This window comes from Pongo pygmaeus, chromosome 11 (assembly GCF_028885625.2).
Source record: "Pongo pygmaeus isolate AG05252 chromosome 11, NHGRI_mPonPyg2-v2.0_pri, whole genome shotgun sequence".
NCBI lineage: Eukaryota > Metazoa > Chordata > Mammalia > Primates > Hominidae > Pongo > Pongo pygmaeus.
In genome coordinates, this window is record NC_072384.2 from 16,600,504 (window position 1) to 16,624,075 (window position 23,572).

At 59.0% G+C, this 23,572-nt stretch overlaps 1 protein-coding gene across 1 annotated transcript in view; it reads left to right on the top strand.

Moving 5' to 3' along the window:
• Nucleotides 1-1,998: 1,998 nt before the first annotated feature.
• The window catches only part of HS6ST1 (heparan sulfate 6-O-sulfotransferase 1), a 54,270-nt gene continuing 32,696 nt past the window's right edge, over nucleotides 1,999-23,572 (top strand). The window contains exon 1 of the mRNA XM_054478267.2: nucleotides 1,999-2,838. Within this exon, the coding sequence (XP_054334242.1) occupies nucleotides 2,312-2,838 (527 nt within the window). The 5' untranslated portion in view covers nucleotides 1,999-2,311. The remainder of the gene's footprint in view (nucleotides 2,839-23,572) is intronic.

A 23,572-nucleotide genomic window follows, 5' to 3' on the forward strand; every position in this document is an offset into this window, starting at 1 on the left:
CCCTGGCCTGGGGAGCTGGGGCAAGTGCAGAGGTGGGAAAGGGCAGGGTTCTGGGGCTCACAGCAGGAATCAGGATCCCAGCTCTGCTGACTCTCATGGGGTGAGAGTAGTTGACCTTGGAACCAGGGTCTTAACCCCTTTGAACCTCAGTTTTCTCTTCTGTAAATGGATATCACAGCCTACCCACACAGATTTGCTGATAGAATTGGAAATGACACCTCTACAATGCCTGGCACCCAGCAGGTCTCCAAAAGAGCAGCCTTAATTATGATGTAGCACGAGGATCCTTATCTGGGTAAGGACATCTGGGGGGTTGGACCCGGGGCAGCTCTGCTCTCCTAGGCCATACAGGAAGGCTTCCCAAGGCTCAGGCACAGACTGCGTCAAGGGGCTGCAGGCAGAAGCAGGCAGGTCCAAGCACACTGCAGGGCGGCCCCACCTGTGTCCCAAGGGGACTGCACCCCCACTCCTATAGGAATGAGTCACTTCTGGAAAAGCTTGACCAAGCTGCCCCTAGCACCCTCGGGCCAGGGACAGTTTTAAAGCAGCCTACGAGATGAGCAGGGGCTTCGGGGCCCTAGGTCCCACTGAGGACCCCACAGCATGGACTCCAGGGTGCGCTGGGCTGTGTTGAGGGTGCTGCACCCGCCTGTCCACAGCGGATATTCCTGCGGTCCCTTTGGAAAATGCATGCCGCCCGCTCAGCTGGGTTTGTGGTGTTGGTTTTTCCAGCTCTCTGGGTTTGCTTCCAGGAGGGCTTTCTGGTGTGATGTTGTCTACGTTTAACAGCTTTACTGAGGCATAATTGACACCCGATGATCGCTTCCGGTCCCTAACAGAACGAAAGGCAGGGCACCACTCCCCTTCCCCCCTCGCCCCCCGCCCCCGGCAGGGCTTGATGTGGACACTGGGAGCCCACGCCTGGCAGCCAGACTCGCTCCCAGAGCCCGCGCTGGCCTGAACCAACACACTAGGGCCCACCGCGGCCAGCCCTGCAGCTGTGAAATCCTGGCAGTTCCCAGCCCCGCTCCTGCGGTTCCGACGGGCTGCAGCCTCCGAGTACTGCCGGAGCCCAAGCAGTACTCGGGACCCTGGCGGGACCCTCCGCCCCACGAATGCCGCGTGCTTGCCAGGCTGGGCGGCGGCGAGTGAGGAGCCCGCACCACCCGGCCCACACGTGAGCCAACGGGGAGCGAGCCCTCCGCAGCCAGGATGGGCCCGGGCCGCTGGACTCTCCAACCGGCCCACGAAAGACAGAATCTTTGGTGGGCAATCACGATTCTTAAGAATTGGCTCAACGTTTTATAACTTTCATTGGGGTATAATAAACATGGAGGGGGGGAAATGCACCTTGTCTGAAATTCCTTTCAAACAAGGAGGGAGCCATAAAGCCGGTCCGCAGGCCTCTGCAGACAGCCCAACATCTCTTCCATGCGGGTCTGCAGGGCACTGTCCCAAAGCCAGCCGCAGGGGGTGAGGGGATCGAGCAGGAAAGGAAAGCCTCGCTTTCCCTCTCGGCCCCGGTGGTGGGCGGCCCCCGCCGCCCTAGTCCCTGGAAGTGCAGCCCAGTCGGCTAGCGTCTAACTTCAGCGCCCCAGCGTGCAAGGTCAAGGCCTTTCCTCCCGTGCGGGCTGCGGAGACGCGGGCGGCCGGGACTTGGGGAGGAGGGGGTACGGACCCAGGCTCCAGAGGCGCCAGCCGCCGCGCCCCCTCGCCGCGGCCCCCGCCAGGAGTGCCTCCCACGCCTGGGCTCCGCACTGCGGGTTGGTCCCCCACTCCCCTGCGGGCGGAATCACTTCCCAGTCGCTGGCTGCCCGCCTACTAGCGGCCTCGCCACCGCAGCAGACTCAGGTCCCGCGCCCAGCACCCGCGGCGAACCCCGGCACTCCGGAGGCGGGGCCGAGGATCGGCGCGGGCGGCGACGGCAAGAGACGCCACGGGGGCGGGCCAGGGGCGGGCCGGGGCGGGGCGGCGGCGGACTGCGGAGACGCGGCGGCGCGCGGGGCGGCGCAGAGCGTTCTCGGCGCGCAGCAGAGCGGACTGGTGCTGGGGTCGCGGGGCGCGCTGTGCTGGCCGGGGCCGGGAGCGGGGCCGAGCGGGAGCGGAGTCGGGCGTCGGGCCCGGGAAGCCGGGACCGGGCGGGGAGCAACCATGGCGTCGCGGAGGGTCGGGGCCCGCGCCGCTGCGGGCGGCCTGGGCGCCGAGTAGCCGGGCCGGGCCGGAGCGCGGGCGGCGGCGGAGGCAGCTGCGCCCGCGCCTCCTGCCCTCCCAGGCCCCGCGCCCCGCGCCCGGGCCCCGGCGATGGTGACACATGCGGCGGCGGCGCGCCGGCGGCAGGACCATGGTTGAGCGCGCCAGCAAGTTCGTGCTGGTGGTGGCGGGCTCGGTGTGCTTCATGCTCATCTTGTACCAGTACGCGGGCCCGGGACTGAGCCTGGGCGCGCCTGGCGGCCGCGCGCCGCCCGACGACCTGGACCTGTTCCCCACGCCCGACCCCCATTACGAAAAGAAGTACTACTTCCCGGTCCGCGAGCTGGAGCGCTCGCTGCGCTTCGACATGAAGGGCGACGACGTGATCGTCTTCCTGCACATCCAGAAGACGGGTGGCACCACCTTCGGCCGCCACCTCGTGCAGAACGTACGCCTCGAGGTGCCGTGCGACTGCCGGCCCGGCCAGAAGAAGTGCACCTGCTACCGGCCCAACCGCCGCGAGACTTGGCTCTTCTCCCGCTTCTCCACCGGCTGGAGCTGCGGGCTGCACGCCGACTGGACCGAGCTCACCAACTGCGTGCCCGGCGTGCTGGACCGCCGCGACTCCGCCGCGCTGCGCACGCCCAGGTGAGCGCCCGGGCGGCGGGATCCTCGCGCAGCTGCGCCCCCGAGGCCGGGTCGTATGCCCGCCGTGCTGTACTGGGTCGGCCTTGCCTTCCCCACCCCTTTCTGCCCTCTTGGGGGCCCCCACTCGCCGCCACCCCTCCCGACCTGCCGAGCGCCCGAGGCTCCCAGCTCCTCTGGTTGGGCCGGCTGTCACCGCGCTTTCTGACCTCGCTCTCACCCTTTTCCTTGCCTTGTGCTGCCCCACTGCCGGCTTGGCTGCGCAGCGCCCGGGTTTTCTCCAGGGTCCCCGCCCGCTGCCCTCGGGCCACCTTACCTGCTGTGCGCCGTGAGGTCTGGCCCGCCGGACTTGGGGACGCGGGCTTCTGGGTGTGTGCGTGGCCTACCTAGAGTGTTGGCTTCCCCGTGCCGCTTCGGTGCTGTGGCCCCAAAAGTGGAAGTGAGAGTAGTGAGGTGCCGCCCCTGTGCCTGGAGTGCCTGTCTTCAGAGGGTGGAGGAGCTGCCAGGGAAGGGGGCTGGCTCTGCCCGCCTGCCTGCCGGTGTGTGCAGGTAGAACAAAGGCCCTGTTGACCTGGGGCTGGGGGCGGGGAGGAGGCAGTGGCGCCTGTCCTCCCAGAGGGGCCTGCCAGCCGAATTCTTCCAGGCACAGGCTTGCCTGGAGAGAGGAACAAAAGCCAGCCGATGGGGGACCACCTTCCCCGGGAAGCCACCAGCCAGGTTGGGGGTAGTTGAGCTGGTCCAGGGAACCTGTGCTGCCACACCCCTTCTCTGGGGTCCCCCAGCCCCATGTCTGCGGGAGTTGGGGAGCGCAGAGCTGAGCTGCGAAAGGACACAGAGCATGGGAGGGGTGCCGGGGCAGCTCTTCTGGGAAGCCGTTTGTAGGGGAACCTGGGTTGCTGCTGGGTTTCCAGCAGTTAAAGTTGGGATTATTTTCCTCCTGTTCCTGTTGGTGCCCATTCGTCCTGCAGGGATGCCCTGCGGGGCCTTCCTCCCCAAAGTCTGGGCTGGGAAGGGCCAGGAGCAGGGCTTCTTGTCTGCCTTTTGTTTCTCTTCCAAATTGGCCTTAGGACTGAGTTTGCAGACAGGCTGGTAGTAGGAGGCTGGGCGGTTGTAGGCGTGTTGGCTGGCACTCTTGGGTCCAGAGGCTGTAGGCTCTCAGGTGTGCCTGGGGAGCCTGGAAGCTCCAGCCAGCCTGGAGCTGAGCAGAGTCCGAGACACTGCTTCCCTGCACAGACCTCAGTCCTTGCTCTGTGGTCTCTCTCAGACTGTCAGGAAATTAGGGTCCTAGAGTTGGAGGGGCATCTTCCCACTTTCCTTTCTCCCCCCGCCCCCCACTGTATACACACACACACACACACACACACACTGCAGCGCGCGCACACACACACACACACACACACACACACTCTGCAGCGCGCGCACACACACACACACACACACACACACACTCTGCAGCGCGCACACACACACACACACGCACACACACACACACACACACACACTCTGCAGCGCGCGCGCGCGCACACACACACACACACACACACACACACACACACACACTCTGCAGCTCCCAGCCTGGGATGTGATGTTCTGAGCCCCTTACAGCCTCTACACTTGGCGGTCACAGAGCTGCCTGTCTAGGGCCTCTGAAGGATTGCTTCCGGCGCAGCACTTAGTCTGCTCTGCACAGATGCACGTTCCTGCTGCAGGGCCCCCTAACCCTGGTCCAGCCGCTCTGTGCTAGGCTCAGCTGTGCCTGGGACCACAGCCATGCATCCACCCACCCTTCCGCCAGCCAGAGCAGTAGGCTCCCAGAGTTGGTCACTGACCAATACCAAAAGACGCCTCCCTACCTGTGGGGGGTGCAAGGATGGGGGTCACCCCCTTTGCCAGAGGGACTTAGCTCGGCAGCCTAAGAGGAGTGCGTGGAAGCTTCAGGCCGCCAAGAAGCCGGAGCTTTTGAAACAAGCCTGCTCAGCAGAGGCCACCTCAGCCCTAGATTGCAACCAGGATGCTCTTCCTGCAGCCCCGCATGCCTGTGGGTCCCCAGGGTGAAGAGCCTTGGCCTCCTTTCTCTGGAGTTTGTCCATGAGCGTGGGAGGACCAGGTGGGGCCGATGGGGCCCCAGGTGCTACATCAGGAAGACCCAGCTCCCCCTGCCCAGGGAGCATGTGTGGAGCAAGAATGGAAAATGCAGATGCCTCTGGCGGAGGTGGGCTGCCACCCTGGAAATTGCTAGCTCAGCAGCATGCGGCAGGGTTGGGAGGGGCTTCCAGGGCTGTCAGGAGGCCCCCTCTGCCGCCCACTCTGGAAGTGGGTTGTGCTACCAGGCAGGTGACAGCACCCCGCCCTCTGAGTCTCTCTTCTCCGCCTCCACTCCCTTCAGTTCTGTTGCAGGCACTAGGTAGATTGCTTTTTTTATGAGCTTCCTCAGGAGGCCGGGGTAATCTTGGCTTTGTGCTCGCAGGGCCGAGCTGCACTGAGGTCCACCTGCTGAGCGCTGCCCCGCCACCTGAGTCCTCTGGCCCAGGCTGGGGCTGGGCTTAGCTGCTGTGCTGTGGCGGTTGGGATGCGCTTCCCCCATCTGCCCAGGGACCCAGCAACTCTCTATCGGGGCAGTGCCCATCCCTGCTGGGGTGCCTGGTGTTAAGTGGGCTTGGTGTCAGGAGACTCAGGTGTCATCCTGGCCCTCCTGCGATGTCTTCACTCTGGCTCTGCACTGCCATCTCCGTGTTCTCTGGGGACTGAGACCCTCTTTTCCTTATATCTCTGCCTGCCTCCCTGCCCAAGGCTGGCTCCTGGAACCTCTCTACCAAGCCCCTCCCATTCCCTGCTGCGGTTTGGGAGGGCCTCAGTGGGCCTGTGGTGCATGTAAGAGAGGTGGGGCTCTTCCCGGCTGCCAGCCTCCCCATTGCACAGCATCAGCCTGGGCTGCTCTGAGCTGGGCATCCATGGAGATGGACAGGTTTTTGACGTCTTCCTGGAATATGGTTTGGAACTTCTAGTGGCTGTTAGTGCTTGGCTGCCTTGGTAGAGAGGAACAAGTGTGAGCAGAGCATTGGCGGGTCCCTCTTTGGTCCTGTGTTCACAATGGGGGCTGCCTCATCGGCCAACATCAGCCAGGGTGCTTGTAAGACTGCACTGGAAGGATGTTTGCTGGCTGGCCTTGAGGTGTGGCCATCCCCAGGCAGCAGCCAAATGGCCAGCCATTCCAGGGACCACTCGGTTAGAATGTCTCAGCACCCCACACTCTGCTGTCACTCAGAGGGTCCAGATGGTGCTCCAGAGCCAGAACCTCCCTCCTTCCTCTTCCCCTCTGCCTGAAGGCAACGCAAGAGCAGGTATGGTCAAGGTCTTGCCTGGGCCACCCTGGAAAGGTCCCTGAAATCATGTAGGCTTCATTTGGGGCCACGGAGAGCATCTGGAGCCCAAATGTGGCATCTGGGCCACCTTGGCCGGGGACCCGGGCCCAGCTCACATCCTCTCTGCACCAGGGCCTCTCTGGAGCCTTTAGTGGGCTCGCAGCCTCTGTGAAGTTGCCCTGCAAAGACAGTGCTTCCTTGCAGGAGGGATGGCACAGGAGCCCGCAGCCTCACCTTTGACCTGCCCTCCGTGATCCTGAAGCCTTCTCATACTCCAGAAATCTGCCTGGTGCTAGACCTGTGTGCCGTCCACCTGGTGTGCCTGCTCTCCTCTCCCACTGTTCTGCCTGCTCCTCACCTCCCTTCAGTCTGCTCAGATGCTCCTTCCTCCAGGAAGTCTTCCCTGGCTTTCTGTTATTAGGCTCCCCTGTGGCCTTAGGCGCCTTGACTGCTCTCCCATCTGCCACCCTGGCACCTGCACAGTGCATTGGCACTGCTCTCATGCTGGCACCGTGAGAATTTTTTTTTCCCTGGGCTCTGCAGAATCTGGGCTCTGTCCCTGCTCTTTTCCTGTGACTCAGGTTCACGGAGTCGGCCTTGAGTGTCATGGTGTTCCCTGAGAACCTGGGGGCTCCTTGGTGGGGCAGACCAGGTGGGGGTGGGCTTGGATGAGAGCCTTTGTTTCTGTGGCACACGACAGTTTCCACCTTACCTTCATAATCGCTTTTTTCTTTGAGATCAAGGGACAAACCCACATTTGCTGTGATGGGGACAGATGTTACCCAGCGCATGTGACTGGGGCCAATGAAAAGGACCCAGGGACCAGGCTGGGGGTGTCACTGTGCCTGCATTGCCTAGAGAGGCCTTTGGTTAAGATGAGAAGGGAATCTGTGGTCAAGATGCTCCTAGATTTTCACTAAAAACGTAAAAAATCCTTTTTTTTTTTTTTAAGCAAACACATGATAAGGCAAACTTACGAATGGTTGGGTGACAGGATCATTTTAGATGGTCCTCTGGCTTGGGGGATCATTTCTGCCATGCTGCTCTGGTGGTCTTCAAGCCACAGCTTCCTGTCCTAGGCACTTCACGCATAAAACCTGGGCCCTGGGGGCTCCTGCTCCTGGATCAGAGAGTGCAGTGCCCACCTTGGTCCCTAGGGCCGGGGAATCCAGGTTTCTTTCTCAGCGGGAGTTCTGGCTGCCACGCGGGGGAGTGGCCACGTTGGGTCTGGCGTCCTCCAGGGCACAGGTGGGAGGAGGAGAAGGGGCCTGCTCTTGTCGTCCTTCAGGGACTTGGAGACTTTTGCTCTCACACCGTGCTTTGTTGTGGTTATAATGATTGTTTGGTAGATGAGTGGGAGGAAAGTATGAGGCAGAGGGAGAAAAGGAAAATCATCCATTCCCCATGCATGGTTTTTCCACTGTAATTGAAGCCATCATATAAATTACACCATAAATGTTGTCTGTTGTCATTAAAAACTTAATATTTGAGTGGCTGCAGCTGCTCCGCTCTGAGTGTGCCACCTCTGGCTGGCAGTGGGTGAGCGTGCAGGTTGCCCATTCTGTGCTCTGTGGGGACTGCTGCAGGAATGCTTCTTGTGTGTAAATGTTCCACATAGCTCTGATTTCCTCTGGAGATACCTAGGAGTGGAATTTCTGAGTTGAATAGGCTGAATGTTTTACTGCTCTCGGTACAAATGTTACCTTCCTTTTCAGAACACCCACTCCTGGTGTGCTCCCACCTGTGGTCTGTGAGCACCCATGTCAGTGGCACGCTCATTGGTACTGAATAGCATATGAATGTTTTTTTGAGATGGAGTCTCACTCTGTCCAGTGCAGTCAGGACAACGATGGCACAATCTCAGCTCACTGCAACCTCTGCATACTGGTTTCAAGCGATTGTCCTGCCTCAGCCTCCCAAGTAGCTGGGATTACAGGTGCCTGTCACCACACCTGGCTAATTTTTTTTGTATTTTTAGTAGAGACGGGGTTTCACCATGTTGGCCAGGCTAGTCTCGAACTCGGGACCTCAGGTGATCTGCCCACCTTCGCCTGCCAAAGTGCTGGGCTGACAGGTGTGAGCCACCACGCTGGCCTATTGTGAATGTTTTTTAATTTTATTTTCTTAAATCACCAAAAAGTGCCAATCTTATGGTTTTTATTGCAAAGCCTTGCCCAATGAGTACGCCTTTGGGGTGGCCCATCTATGTAGGGCACTTGGGAGCAGCCGTGCCCAGTCACCCACATGTCCCCATCTGCTCACAGGTGGCTGAGTTTCACCTCTGCTGAGAGAGGGGTGCAGCTCCCAGGGGTCTGGGGTGCACCCTCTCTGGGTGCCCATCACCATCCCATGTGGCATTTTGCGGGACAGAATTCCGCCTCTATGAGGAACAGTTGTGACAAGCCATGGGGGCATGTAGAGAGACTGGCAGGGTGACTCTTGTCCCCTGCGTGCTTAGCAGGCACTTGGAATGGGTCATCTTGTTTGGACCCAACACTCCCCCAAGACAAGTATATGAAGATCGGCCCCATTTTCCACACAAGGAAGTCAGGCCCCAGAGAAGGTGGAGAATGTGTCAGTCCCTCAGCCTGGAAGGCCAGGAGCTAGCATATGGACATCTGTCTGTCTGTCCTGAAGGCTGTATGCCGCACCCAGCCCTCTGCGCCCAGCAATCCCCGCATGCGCATGGAAGGCTGTCCACTGGTGGGGACTATTGCTGCTGGCCCAGACCAACCAGATGTAGAACACTAGGGCTTCTGAGACCTGGGCAGACATGGACAGTTTCACATGTAGGCCTGTGTCGTTGCGTTTACTGGAAGACATCTGGCAGCCTTCACTCAGAGCAGAAGGACAGGCATCATGCCTGGGCTCTGGGCTCTGCAAAGGTAGTGCTGGCAAGGCTGCCTGAGAGTCGGCCCCTGGCAGCAGAGACTGCCTATGGCGGTGCTTGGCTCCTGGCGCAGTGTGGCCACCCCTTCTGCCACCTCCCCCATGAGATTGGGCTGTTTTCAGGTACTCCTCTGGTCCTGCACCACCGATGCCACCACCGGCCCAGGGAGGATCAGCCGTGCAGGAGGCAGTGCTGTGAGCATGTGTGGGTGCAGGTGGGTCTAGGCCATCCCTCTGCTCCAGTGTCCTTGCTCTGCCCCAGTGAATGCTGGAGGGTGAGGAGGTGGGAAGCCCAGGAGTCTCCCCAACCCCTCAGCTTCCCTCTCTGGGTGCCATCACTATCCCACATGGCATTTTGTGGGGCTGCGTTCCCCCTCTGTAAAAGACTGTGAGGTGTTTCTGGGTCAGACCTCAAGCATCACGGAGGCAGTAGGACTGGGCTCAGCCCCCGCTTGGTGGTAGCGTGTGGTGCGTCTTTTGGGTTTGAGGCGAGAAGAGCATGAGAAGCCGAGCTCTGGGGAGCAGTTACTGAGTAGGTAGCATGTGGGGCCCAGTCAGAGGGGAGCCCCACTGGAAGGGCTGCGTGATTCAGGCAGGAGGCAGACTCGGGCCATCCCCTGCCAGCGCTTTTCGGGCACTTCTCTGCAGCCACCTGGACACTCACTGGCACCTGCTGTCCTCTCCTTGAGGCCCACTCCACAGCAGCACTTATAGGTGAGGTGACATTTTGTTTGCAAAAAGGTTTTCATCTCTTAAGACTTGTTCTTGCGTTTTCAGAAACTCAGTTGGCTCTTTCTATGAAGATTTGCTGTCTGTTTTGGGTTTGGGTGGGTTATGTTATGCTGAAAAAAATAGTCCTAGACCTAGGGGATGAGGTTGCTCCAGCCAAATGACAATGAGCTGGTGGTAGCAAGAGGTGTGGGCTGCAGTGCCCTGAGGGGGTGGAGAAGCCTCCCCCACACAGGGTTTTGCAGGATGAGCAGGGGTGTGGAATGGAAGCAGCGCTTGGAAAGCACAGTTGGGTTTTAGACACATCATCCGAGACCCGGCCACTCACAGCAAGAGGGGGCAGTGGAAATGGGATGGCTTGAGTGGAGAGGGGCCCCTGCATGCAGGCCAGTTGCTTTCTGACTGTGGGACTTGTGGCCTAATCTCTTTGTTCCTTTCCTGAAAGTGCCCCTTTACTGATAGGGCATTGTCCCAAGTCCCCAGCTTGCAAGGGATGTCGTTTTGGAAAAACATGGCAGGTACATGCCCACACAGGAGCGTTCAAGTGCTGATCCCAGACCACCCAACCCAGGATGGAGGCTGTTAGAGGACATTTAGGATCCACAGATGGGCGGAGGGAGGATGTTCAGCCACCAGAGACCACACACATCCTACCCCAGCCGTGGTGTGAAGATGGGGCTGTTTTCCTTGACCATGGAGCAAAAACCATCCAGGACAGCTCTCCCCTTCCATGCCACCAGTTGCTCCTGAGCCAGCTCTGTGGGTGCTGGGAGCTGCGCTAAGGATTTGCACCTGTCCCCGCCAGCCTGTGGCCTTCTGCTGCCGCAGTGCCCCTGCCCTGAACTCCTCCAGGGTGCAGGACCTTTGGGGCTGGGGCCCAGCTCACTGCGGGGGGATGCCTGTGGGGGTGACATGCCCCAAGTTCCACAGGGCCACCTCGGGAGCTCTTGGGTCCTCTCTGTGCAGACCAGGCGCTGAGGCTGCGGTGGAGGGCAGGGAATCCGTAGGGACTTAGCTGCCTGCTCAGGCCCTGGGCTATGTGTTGGGTGGGCTTCTGGAAAGCTCTGCTGAGAGTCCAAGGAAGAGAGGAGTGCCCTGGGCAGCCCCTCCTACCTTGTGGCTGGAGCCGGTGGGTCTCATGGGCCCAGGTAGATATCTGTCTGAGCCTCAGTCTTCCCATCTCTAAAAGAAGGGTGGCAGTCTGCCATTTGGTTCTGTAGAGGAACCAGTGACTTATTAACTGTGACCCCGGTGACCGCATGATCCCTCAGCCCCGGACTGTGTCCATGTCTTATGGGAGCCATGGCCACTCGTAACCCCTTAGCATCCTGCAGTCTAGTGCAGGCCCAGTTCCTCATCTGGAGAGCGAGCCGTCAGCAGCTGTCCGCGTGCTGCGGGGAGACTGACCGCGGGGCCAGGGCTTCAGTGAGAGGCAGCTCCCGACAGCCTGCACCTGGCCTGCCTTTGAAGGCCACACGTGACCAGCGCAGCTGCCTAGGATTGTTTACACAGAGAACGTTAAAAGGCCCAACAGGAGGGCCATCAGAGCAAATCACTAATTGTCTGGAAAGATACAAACTGGAGAGATTGAAACCCTGGAGTTAATTGTTTACGAAGCCTTGAAGGCCACAGAGGTCAGTGGCCGTGGGTGACCGCCCCCGCTGGTCATGGGCAGGGGCAGGGGCCTGTTATCTCCCTGTGACAGGGCCTCCTGCTGGGGCAGGCCTGGTCCTAGTCCAGGATCCCAGCTGTTCCCTAGGAGGGGCTCTCCACTGGTCAGCCCGGGCCGCTGCTCAGAAGCTGTATCAGGTGGACATCTCTGGGGCCAGCTCAGTTTGTATTCTAGCTCTGTCCAGCTCTGTCCCCATTCCCGCCTGGAGAAGTTGAGAACAGTCAACCTCATTTTCTTTTCCCACCCCATGGAATGGTAGGAGATGAGAGTCCACTCTGTAAGCTCCACACCATCCTTCACCCTCCACAGCAAATAGGGACAGAAGGTTCTATGGGTAACCCAGCAAAAAGGAGGGCAGGTGAGGCTGGCCAAGACCCACCTCGGGTCTGGGGAACCCTGGGACCATACCAGGGGTGTCAGCAGAGCAAAAGAGAGGCCCCAGGCTTGCAGTCAGACCAGCTGGGCCAAATCCTGGCTTTGCATCTCACAGGGTTCTGCAGCTCAGGTTCCCCATCTGTAAAATGGGCATACTCATAGTGCCTGTGCAGTAGGTAGACAGTTGGAATTATACCCACAGTTCCACTGTGGCCTCTGTACTGTAAGAGGCTAGAATCTGACCCATCTGTCCTGGAGACGGGGAAGAGACCTCCAGAGCCAGCTAGGAAGTCAGCTCTTGTTCTCACTCCATGAATTGGTTGGTTTGAAGGGAGATTCCCTCAAAGCAGCTGAAGTCTGTGCAGGTTGGGTCCTGTTATCTGGGACATCACCAAGTGTCATCACTGGCCTTCCAAGGTGATGACCTGGAGCGTGCTGTGTTTTGGCTGTGGGGGTCTCCTGTTCACCTTGGGCTATGGCCTTGGGACCACCCAGTGCCTTCCTGACTGTGCCCATTTGACAAAAGGCTGTCTCTACCAGGATCTCCAGAAAGCTCTGGCCCTCCCTGGCCAGCAGCCAGGATGTAGAGACTGTGCACATCTGTCCTGGTGCCCAGGTCGTGAGACCCTGTGGGTGGCAGCCTGACCCCACCCCCAGCCACCTGAGAACCTCGAGACCCAACCAAGAGGAACTCAGTGTCAAGAGGAGGAAAGGGTGGATGCCACGTGATGCTGGCCCTGCACAGAGGCCCGCCTGGCTGAGGGCCCAGGCCTTGTTCCTCGGATGCAGTGGTTCCTCCCTTCCCTGGACCCCACCAGCTGCTATCACCCCCTACATGGTATCTCCAGGGGTGTAACTGGGGAGCCTTGTGGAGTTTCACCTCTGTTCCCACTGCAGGCTCAGCTGGGTGCAGCTCGCAGGTGAAGACCTCATGCACTGTGCTCCACCCCACCCTTGCCTCCCTGCAGCCTCGCTCAGCACCACTGTCCTGTGTTTCACGTGTTTCCTGCCCTTGTGTTTATGCTTTCGCTGTAGATGTGTGTATTCCTTAAATGATACACAGTGCTGTTTGATGTTACTAACTTTCCAGAACCCTTATCAAACTCTGCTTGACCTTCTGCAACTTGCTGTCTTCACTCAGCCTTGTTTTGAGATTTATCCCTGTTGGTCCCTGACATGCATGTTTAATTCATTGACTGCTGGACTTAACATCAAGGTAGTCCAGACGGATCTCTGCTCGGTTCTAATGCAGCTGCGGGGAGCATTTCACTTTGGCCGTCACAGTCCAGGTGCGGCCACGGTGCTCGCTCACAGTCCCTATGTGTCCCTAGGAGTGTGTCAGAGGGAGGTTCTCCTCACCACCATGCTGTGCCCGTGGTTCCCGATTGTTTGGGCAGGCACTCTTGGCTCATTTCTGCCAGGCCGGGAGCCAGGAGATGGGACCTCTGTACTCTAAGTGCGTGTTTCCCCATGGCAGAGAGATGGCATCTTACCATGTGTTTATCAGCCAGTGAGGTCTCCTCCACCGACCTGTTCATGTCTCTGGCCTATTTTCCCCTACAGGGTTGTTTGTGCTTTGTGTATTGGTTTGTAAGCGTTCTTTATGTGTCCTGGTGCCAGGTTCTACAGGTAGCGTGCTCCCCGCTTTTCTCCTCCTGTTCATCATTTCTCCATGTGTGAGCTTGGGCCTGTGGCATCCCGGTGCCTGCACCAGGTAGGGCCAGGCTGGCCTGGGTACATCCCATCCTCCAGCTGAGTCACATGCCAAGAAGAGGTATGCCTGCTGACCCCTGAACCCCATGGGACCCTGCTGGTGGTGAGAGCTCAGCCGGGGGCTTGTTAGTGTGAGCGGGTGGACAGATGGCAGCTGACCAGCATCCTCCCTGCAGCATGCACCCCCCAGGGCCTTCCCTGGAGATCCTCAGCAGTGCCCACGGTGGCGCCTGCACAGCCCTGAGCCCAGGAAGGCCAGACAAGCAGACAGTTCCTCATGTGCCAGGGCCCCCTCACAGCGATTTTGCTGCATGTATTGGAGTCCCTTTGAGATTGAGTTGGAAGGAAACCCAACTAAAACCAGCTAAAACCAGAGCCTGGAACCCACGGCTCTGAAGTCACAGGGCCCCCCCCACCCCAACTCCCAGTGAAAATCTGGGTGGGCGTTTCCCAGAGTGAAGCCTGCTTGTGTCACCCCCCAAGCCCGGCCAAGGAGCTGGATGTCCACGCCCTGTGCCTCAGCCTCCCCCCATGACAGTGACCACACTGCTGTCTGTGCCTCCAGCCTGGTGCCTGGCCCTGCCCTCACTCCCCAGGCCCCTTGGGCACCGTCTGCTGCGGGCGCACCCAGGGCTGTCCCTGTGGGGCACTGCTCTATGGATAAAGCTTCTCGCACCCCCTCGGAAAGGAGCGTGGGGGTGGTAGCCCCCTCATCATCCCAGCCTTGGAATGTGCCCCCGTCCCACGTGGCCCCAGCCCCATATTTGCAGTACCCCTGCTGCCGTGCCCCCACTGGCTTAGGACAGAAGGGCCTACACATGACCATCCACCTGAGAATTAGAAAGCGCCTTCTGCTGCAGGGCTTGCAGGAACAAATGTTTGCAGCCCCTAGGCGGCAGGGGGAGCATCTCCCCTCTGAGTTATGAGCTTTAGAGGCTCCTGTGTAAATATTTCTCTCTCTAGAGCATTGGTGACCTTGGGAGATCGGGATCTGTAAGCACTGAGGTTTTCTGTTTGCGTCATCGTGGCCAGGGTGGGGTTGGGGGTGTCATCCTGGAACAGGGAGCCGGGCTGTGGAGTGTGCAGCTGCCTTCTCCCTGGAATCCTGGTCCACATTCCCTGGCAGAGAAATCTTCGCAGCGGCGCAGCCATGTCCTCCAGCCCGACCACAGTTGATGGAGGGAAAGCCAGGGAAGGCACTCTCCTGTGGAGTGACACCAGCGTGGTAGCCCTGTTGAGGAGCGGAGGCACAAAGGAGGGCTACCCAGAGGGTGCAGTCTGGGAGCAGGGAGGGGCTGTGACAGTCTCATTCGGGCCTCACTGTCAGGGGTGCAGTCTGGGAGCAGGGAGGGGCTGTGACAGTCTCATTCGGGCCTCACTGTCAGGGGTGCAGTCTGGGAGCAGGGAGGGGCTGTGACAGTCTCATTCAGGCCTCACTGTCAGGGGTGCAGTCTGGGAGCAGGGAGGGGCTGTGACAGTCTCATTCGGGCCTCACTGTCAGGGGTGCAGTCTGGGAGCAGGGAGGGGCTGTGACAGTCTCATTCGGGCCTCACTGTCAGGGGTGCAGTCTGGGAGCAGGGAGGGGCTGTGACAGTCTCATTCGGGCCTCACTGTCAGGGGTGCAGTCTGGGAGCAGGGAGGGGCTGTGACAGTCTCATTCAGGCCTCACTGTCAGGGGTGCAGTCTGGGAGCAGGGAGGGGCTGTGACAGTCTCATTCGGGCCTCACTGTCAGGGGTGCAGTCTGGGAGCAGGGAGGGGCTGTGACAGTCTCATTCGGGCCTCACTGTCAGGGGTGCAGTCTGGGAGCAGGGAGGGGCTGTGACAGTCTCATTCGGGCCTCACTGTCAGGGGTGCAGTCTGGGAGCAGGGAGGGGCTGTGACAGTCTCATTCGGGCCTCACTGTCAGGGGTGCAGTCTGGGAGCAGGGAGGGGCTGTGACAGTCTCATTCGGGCCTCACTGTCAGGGGTGCAGTCTGGGAGCAGGGAGGGGCTGTGACAGTCTCATTCGGGCCTCACTGTCAGGGGTGCAGTCTGGGAGCAGGGAGGGGCTGTGACAGTCTCATTCAGGCCTCACTGTCAGGGGTGCAGTCTGGGAGCAGGGAGGGGCTGTGACAGTCTCATTCGGGCCTCACTGTCAGGGGCACTGTTTTGCAGATGAGTAAACTGAGACTCAAAGAGCCTAAATAACTGATCACCTAAGGTCACCGGTGGCAGAGCTGGGATTCACACACAGGCCTGTGCCTCCAGGATTTCCCCCAAACTCCTCCAAGTGACAAGGTGCAGGCAGGTCACTCCCCAGAGTGGGGAGCCAGGCGTCAGCCAGGCGTGCGGCTCATGTCTGCCACAATGCCTGCCTCTGGGAGGGTAACGCAGCTGCCCTGCGAGCAGGTGGGCTCGCCAGGGAGTCCAGGATGGTGCAGGGACCCTCGGCAGGTCCTGAGGGACTGCTGGCCCACCCTCCTCAAGGTCCAGCTGAATGAGTAGCCGCCTGCTGGAAGCAGCTGTCACCAGGTGTGATGCTTCAGCTCCCCTGAGAGGATCAAGGGCAGGCAGAGCAGATGGTCTCCCGGGGGAGTTGAGAGGGTTGTGATGTCACTGGTAAGAAGAGGCCCTGCCCAGGTACTAAGCCGGGGAGAAGGTAGGCCCCAGAGTGAGAGCAGGTTCCAGCTCTGCCTGGAGAACAAGGGCCTCAGCCAGCCAGGCTCCAACCCTTGCCACAGCCTCCTTCCTTCCCACCTACCGCAGACCCCAGGGCTCCCAGTTGGAGGGGCTTGGCCCCTCCTCTCCTGCCTCTCTTCCGTCCTGGCAGGCAGGAAGGTGAGCAGGTCTGAGCAGTTGGTTTAGCTCACACAAGTCCAGGCAGGGCTGCTTGTCGGCACACGTCCTGAACCCTGCAAAAGTTCAGGCCTCCCAAGTCATGCTTTAAAACTGTCCAAGCAGGCCCGTTGGGAAGCCAGGCCCAGCAAGGAGGGGTTTGTTACTCTGTTTTCCTGGAAGCTGGGCTGGCAACGTTCCCAGCAGAGAACATCATTCTTATAAAGTAGAGGGGTGTCAGGTTTCAGCCAAGTGGGTAAAAGGCAGGTAGTGGGATTGGTGTGGCTGTTCCAGGACAGGAGCAAACCCCCATCCTTAAGCAAGTGGGTCAAATGGGGACCCAGGCAGGCAATGGGTCAGGCCAGCAAAGGCTGGAGAATCCAGAATGGAGAGTTTAGGAGGCCCTCATAGCAGGGAGCTGCCTCCTGCATGACACTGACCCTGTGCATTCCACACAGATCACAAGCACTGCCCTGGGCCACCAGGAAGGCCCTGGGGACCACGTTCCATGGGTTGCCACAGAGCCAGGGGATGATGGCCTGCAAGTGTGTGTGCTCAGTCACCCGCCCTCCCCAGTGCAGCCCAGCCCAGCTGCAGGAGAGGAAGGTAGCCACTCCTGAGTGTCATGAGATGTCGAGTGCTCCAGGGTGGGTCCTCTCACCCATTGAGCACTGCTGTGAGCACTCTGATGGGACACAGTGTCCCTGTCACTGTCCTCTGGTACATGGGTGCCTCCATATCTTCCCAGTGGCAGAGGGGTTTTGGCCAGCATCTGACTACAGCAGCTGTGTGCATTGCTGCAGTGCTGGGCTCTCCCGAGAGGGGACCCACGGGCAGAGGTCACCAGCCAGACGGGCAGGGCAGGGTTTGCACCAGCCAGCCCAGGGACCTTTCTGGAGTCCTGTGCAGCTGTCCGTTAGCAAGGCAGCCTCCAAGGGATGCCAGGGCCTTACAGTCTATGACAGGTACTTGTTTTGTCCTCCTTCCCCTTAGCCAAAGACAGCTTAGTGCCCAGGCAGTGGTCCTGGTCTTGAGGAGCTAGAGGCCCTCCTCTCACCAGGCCCGTACCATGCACCATCTCTGTCCCTGGGGAGCACCCACACAGCGGGAGACCCAGTTTCTAAAGGCTCGGACACACTTCAAGAGGATGAGCACGGCTGGCAGCATCCCCCGGCATAGTGGTTTGGGGAGGGGGAGCTATATTAGGGTTCTCCAGAGGGACAGAACTTATAGGATATATAGAGACAAGTGAGAGAGGATTTATTAGGGGAATTGGCTTATGCAATTAGGGAGACTAAGATGACCTGAGATCTGCCATCTGCAAGCTGGAGAACCAGGGAAGCCAGCGAGGAGGCTTAGTCCAAGGCCAAAGGCCTGAGAACCTGGGGGCTGTGGTGTTAGCTCCCAGAGCCCAAAGGCCCGAGAACCTGGAGTTCTGATGTCCAAGGGCAAGAAGATGAGTGTCCCAGCTCCAGAAGAGAGAGGAGAGTCGCCCTTCCTCCACCTTCCTGTTCTGTTCAGGTGTGCAGTAGATTGGAAGATCTCTGCTCACATTGGAGAAGTCAGTCTTCCTTTCTCAATCCACGGATTCAAATGCCAATCACAGACATACCCAGAAACAAAGCTTTACCAGCAATCTTGGTGTCTCTCAACCCAGTGAAGTTGACACCTAAAAGTAGCCACCACAGTGACCTTTGGGTGAGGACCTGGGCACCCACACTGGGCTGCAGTAGCGTTCTCCCAAGGGAGCCTCAGCCGTTTATTTCTAGGCACCTCCCAGATGTCCCCTTTAGCAGGCAGGCTGGATGTCATGAAGAAGAAGGATGTTGACCAACAGGTGGCAAGTGCCCACTTGACGGGGTTGGCCAGCCAGTGTCCCCCCACTATGTATGGAGGAGCATCTGGGCCCAGACAGGTGCGTGTGCAGGTGGGACTTTAAGCTCAGGGTTTTGCATGATTGGGTGTTAGATCTGGAAACTACGTTTTAGGTACTTCTCTTCGGTTTTGTTCTTACTGTAACAGTAATGCATGCTGATTCTAGAACTTGTTCTCAAGCACAGAGGTGCTACATAGAGCTGTCCTCAGCCCTCAGGGTGGCACTGTGGGTGTTGTGCTGTTAGGGTCAGGGTCAGCCTGCTCCCAGCTCCCCAGCATCTCTGCGTGGCCCCGTGTCCCTGGGCACTTCACATGCCCTCCTGGCCCTGCCTTTACTGTCCTCTGTGATGCTGCAAAGCACCTCCTGGCTGCATGTTTGGTCTGCATCTTGGGGCATCCTTTCAGAGAACATCGAGAGTGGAGGTGTCCTGGCTGTGTGCCTCGCCCTTGGGCATCAGGGGTGGGGCAGGCCCAGGCCCCGGAAAAGCCTGGCATTTCCTCCCGGGAACGGGCAGCAGGTCGGATGTGTGGGCCTGGCTCCCGAGGTTTAGACTGTGGGGGACCAGAGAAACATGTGGTCAGCACTTTGGAGGAACACACAAGGAGGGGTGAGGACAGGAGGGTGTTGCAGGCAGAGGATGCCTTGAGCAAGGCCCTCAAGGGCAGGCGGTCGGGGGAGAAGAGGCTGGAGCTGGTGAGAGGCCAGGCCTTGTCCTGTACAGAGCAGGGACCTGGCCGGCTTTCTTCCCAAAAGAGGCCTTGGGAGGTTGGACTCAGATGGGGGCCGATGTGGAAGAGGCCCCACCACAGAGCCGTTGGGATGGGAGACCTAGCCGCGAGGGCTGGGCCTGAATCAGGAAATGCCTTGAAGCCCAGTGGTGGCAGGGGCTTGGTGGGGAGCATCCCAAGTGCAGCTTGAGGGAGTGAGGGGAGGGGAGCCAGCCACCAGGCACAGAAGTAGCAGGGGGTTTGGGAGGGAGCCACCATGTCCAGGAGCCACTCAGTCACCAACACCTGCGTGCAGAGCCATTCCTGGGCCCCAAGAGAGGACTGGGTCCACCCTTGGGGAGCCGCTAGCCCTACACCTAGAGGAGCTGCAGATGATCACAGGGCCGGGGCTGGGAGGGAGTGGATCAGATGGGAGTGTCCTCAGCAGGATGCTTAGTGAGAGAGTCCCACACATGCACTCCCACACGTGAACACACCACGTACACATCAGTAAACATGCAAACACACACACACCCCTAGCCTTGGCTGCACAGCCCCAGCTCAGCCTGACCCGTGTGTGCTGCCCATGGCATTCTTTGACCTCAGGGTCCCCAGTTTAGCAGGTGGCCAGTGAGTCATGGGGCCTGAGACCAGTTGTCCTCCCCTAGTTATGCCTCTCAGACTCCCTGAGGCTGCAGCGCCAGCTCGGAGCACAGCACCTGGCCAGAAGTCCCCATGCACAGCCTCCACTCTGGTCACACTGAGCGGTGACACCCACTGCCTCAGGGTGTCCTGAGGGATGGGACTGGCTTCAGGGCTCTGGCGGGAATGTCTTCTGATTGGGGCATGACTTTATCCAGGGAGAGGAGCTGGTGGCACCATGGAGAGCCTAGTCCTCTACTTTCCCTCCCCTGAGGCCAAGCTGGAGCCTCTGAGGTGTTCCCACCCAGGAGACACCAGCCAGCATGGTGTCCCTGACTGCCTGGCAGCCGTGATGCCTGCATGAGCCAGTGGGGCCCAGGGACACATGCTGCCCGATGTCCATGAGTGCCGGGGACCCCGTGGAGACTGGGCCCAGCGGGCAGGATCAGCTGCAGGCTTCAAACCAGCACACATGTACCCCTCTGAGGGTGAGAAGCTGGAGAACTCCCAGGGTTGACCAGGGGCTGACAAAGCACGCACGGTCTCCCACACACACGCACGCTCCCACTCATATACACATATCCCCGGCAGTAGCTCATGCTTTGGCACCAGTGGTGACTCAGAAACATTCTGGAACAAGAATTCCTTTTTTCCTTACAAGTGGTTGGCACTTGGGGACGTTTCTTCGTATTTGAAATTCCTTCCCACTGGTCCCTTTAAGAACTGAGCAATTTTCCACTCTGAGGTGGCCTGCTCTTCCATCCTGGGCCCTCAGAAGTCTTCGGAATGGTCCCAGGATATTAGAGGAGATGCTTTTCCAAAGAAGATCTGCTGTCATTGCAGACGCAGGAAGGGTAGCCTGGAGCCACATGGCCCCTGGGAACCCCTGCCTGACACACAGGGCGCAGGAGCCACACAGCACCTAGGGATCTCTGCCCAACACAGAGGGGTACAGGAGCCATGCAGCCCTGTACACACAGAGGGGTGGCTAGAGTTGCACAGCCCCCAGGAACCCCTGCCCCTCACAGAGGGAGGGAAGGCTGGTTTCTATAGACCATTCAGGAGGCTGTTGCTGCATGTGCCTAAGCACCCAAAAGCCCAGACTCCTCAAACTTTGTGACCCAGGGCTCCCATTCCTTTCTTTTGCCCTCCCCAGCTAATGACAATAACAGAGGCACTCATTTCTTAGGCATGTGCCATTGCACCCACCTCCACCATACACAGCACACGGTGGCAGCTCTCCCTTGAGAAAGATACTGGCCGAGGCTCGGACGGGGTGTGGAACTAGCTGCTTTGGAGGGTGAGACATGCCTAGAGCAGCTGGGAGGAGGGTCTGCACTAGGGACCTCATGGATTGACTGTGGGGGCAGGTGGCATGGCAGGGGCCCTGAGTATGGCCAGGTGATGGTGCCGGGCAGGAGTTGGACCCAGTCCTGGGCATCCCCGTCCTCCACCTGCGTAACTCAAGGTGGCCCGCCCACCCTGCCCTTAGTTGTTACAGCCTCAGCCGAAGAGATTAATTACCAACAGGTGCTAGACAGACAGTCCTGTGGGGGTCCCAGCTGTCCCTCCCTGCTTGCTGGGAGAGGGACTGGAGCTGCTCAGCTTCAGGGGCCAAGAATCCAGAGATACCCCTGTGCACACAGTGCCCCAAGTAGACACCTCCGTGAACACACGGCCCCCTTGGCATGGCCCAGGTGCAGGGCTGGGGGCAGGCGTACTTTGGAAGCCACACCTGGTCACCAGCATGGCCCAAGGTGGCACTGGTTTGGGAAAGGGTGAGTGGTCCCCTCCTCTTCTCCAGTGTCCCATCCCTGCCAGGGTCCAGGTAGGGATGGTAGCTGTGTCCTGGGGCTGCAGGCCCTCTCCGGAGGGCAGGCTCCCCTGTGTGGGCCTCCTGCACAACCTTGTCCATGCCAGCTATGCCCTCAGCTTAATGCCATGGGTTGGGGATGGGCCTGTAGTTCTGGTTGCAGGAGCTTGGAGTGTGCTTGGGACTTTGGAGAAGCCCCCCCATTTTACAGAGGAAGCTGCTGGGGTCCTTGGTTTGGTGAATTCAGCAGTATAAGCAGAGTGTTACCCAGGTCCAGGTCTGACTCTCCCATGCTGCCCCAGCCTGGGCTTCACAAGACAACCTGAGTGCTGATGGGAAGCGGCTGGCGAGACCCCGGCCTGGAGGTGGGGTAGCCCTCTGCCCACCAGAGCCACCCTGCCTTGCTGGTGCCGGTGTTTGTGCTGCCGCAAGCCATGTTTCCTCCGTCTGCTCAAAGCCCAGGGGTCTGCTGCCTGCGCCTGCACCCCCAGCCTCCGCCTGGCAGATGGGCTGTGTTAGCAGGGCCAGGATGGGGGAGGGGTTATGAGCCTCTCAGCCACAGCTCCCTACCCTGTGTGCCTCTGTCTCCTCGCCAGCTGGGGTCCCTCCAGGCAGGCGTGGCCCACTGTGATTACCCTCTGTGCCCCAGCTTTCTGCCAGGGGCCTGGCACAGGTCATGCGTGGCCTTCAAAGACAGAGATCCGCTGTGCTCCTCACCGGAATGTAAGCTCTCTGCTTCAGTTTCCTCATCCACCACATGGGGCTGGGCCTCAGTGTGCCTTCAGCTGCTGCTGTGGCTCTTCCTCACTGGGCCTGGGGTGTCCAGGGTAGGGGTCTGGAGGACAAGGCGTGACCTGCCATCCACTCAGTCTCCCCACATGTCACACTGAGACTGGGGCCAGCAGAGCCTCAGCAGCATAATTTGCAATCTGTGTTGTGTTGACCTCTTAATAGTTTGCTAAGAGTGGGCCGGCCAGGGTGGAGGGCTCGCTCCTGCTGATGGGCCTGTGTCCGAGGGTGCAGCTGCAGCCTCACTTTGCTCCTTTGGAGGATGGGAGAGCAGAACACCACCTCCCATGCTGTTGGGGTGCGTCGGGGAGTTGTGGTGCAGAGCAAGGAGGGAGCTGTGTGCTCTCTGCTGCATGGCAGGAGGCAGGCACTTGCGGAGCCTGCTCCGTCCCTCCAAAGAACAGAAACTGGGTCCTTGGCTAGGTCACACCTGGGCCCTGGGCCACATCCAGGTGTGTTTCTGCCCCATCTCAAGCCGATTCTGGTGCCCTTGGCCTCTGGTCCTCTCATTCCAAGAGCCAAGGAGTACCCTACACGCTCATGCAGGAGGGAGAGGGAGTGAGGGGTGGGTTAGGCCTGAGCCAGCCCCACTGGTGGGCCCGGGGTGGCCACACCCAGGGAAATGCTGCTTTCACTCCTGAGAAGCTGTCGGGACTTGGCTCTTGAGGACACTCGTTGTGGGAAAGCCTTTGTTTTTTATTGTGGTGAAGTATGCATAACATAAAATTTACCATTCTAACCATTTTTAAGTGTACAGTTCAGTGGCATGAAGTACATTCACATTGTACAGTCATCACCATCATCCGTCTCCAGAACTTTTTCATCTTCCCAAACTGAGCTCTGACCCCATTAAACATGAACTCCTCATTCCCCTCCCTCCAGCCTCTCACGCCGTCCATCCTACTTCCTGACTATGAATTTGGCTACTCTAGATAGCGGATTTAAGTGGGATTATATGATACTGTCTTTTCACGACTGGCTTAGCATAATGTCTTTAAGGTTCATCCATATTTTATCCTATGTCAGAATCGCCTTCCTTTTTAGGGCTGAATAATATTCCATCGTCTGTATGTACCATATTTTGCTCATTATCCCTTCATCTGTCAGTGGACCCTTGGGCTGCTCCCTTCTTGCTATTGTGAATGATGCTGCTGGGAACATGGGTGTACAAATATCTGTTTAAGTCTCTGCTTTTAGATTGTTTGGGAATATATCTAAAAGAGGAATTGCTAGATCATATGGTAATTCTATATCTCATTTTTTTTTGAGAAACCACCATACTGCTTTCCACAGTAGCTGTACCATTTTTCCTTCCCACCAGCACTGCAGAAGGGTTCCAGTTTCTCTACATCCTT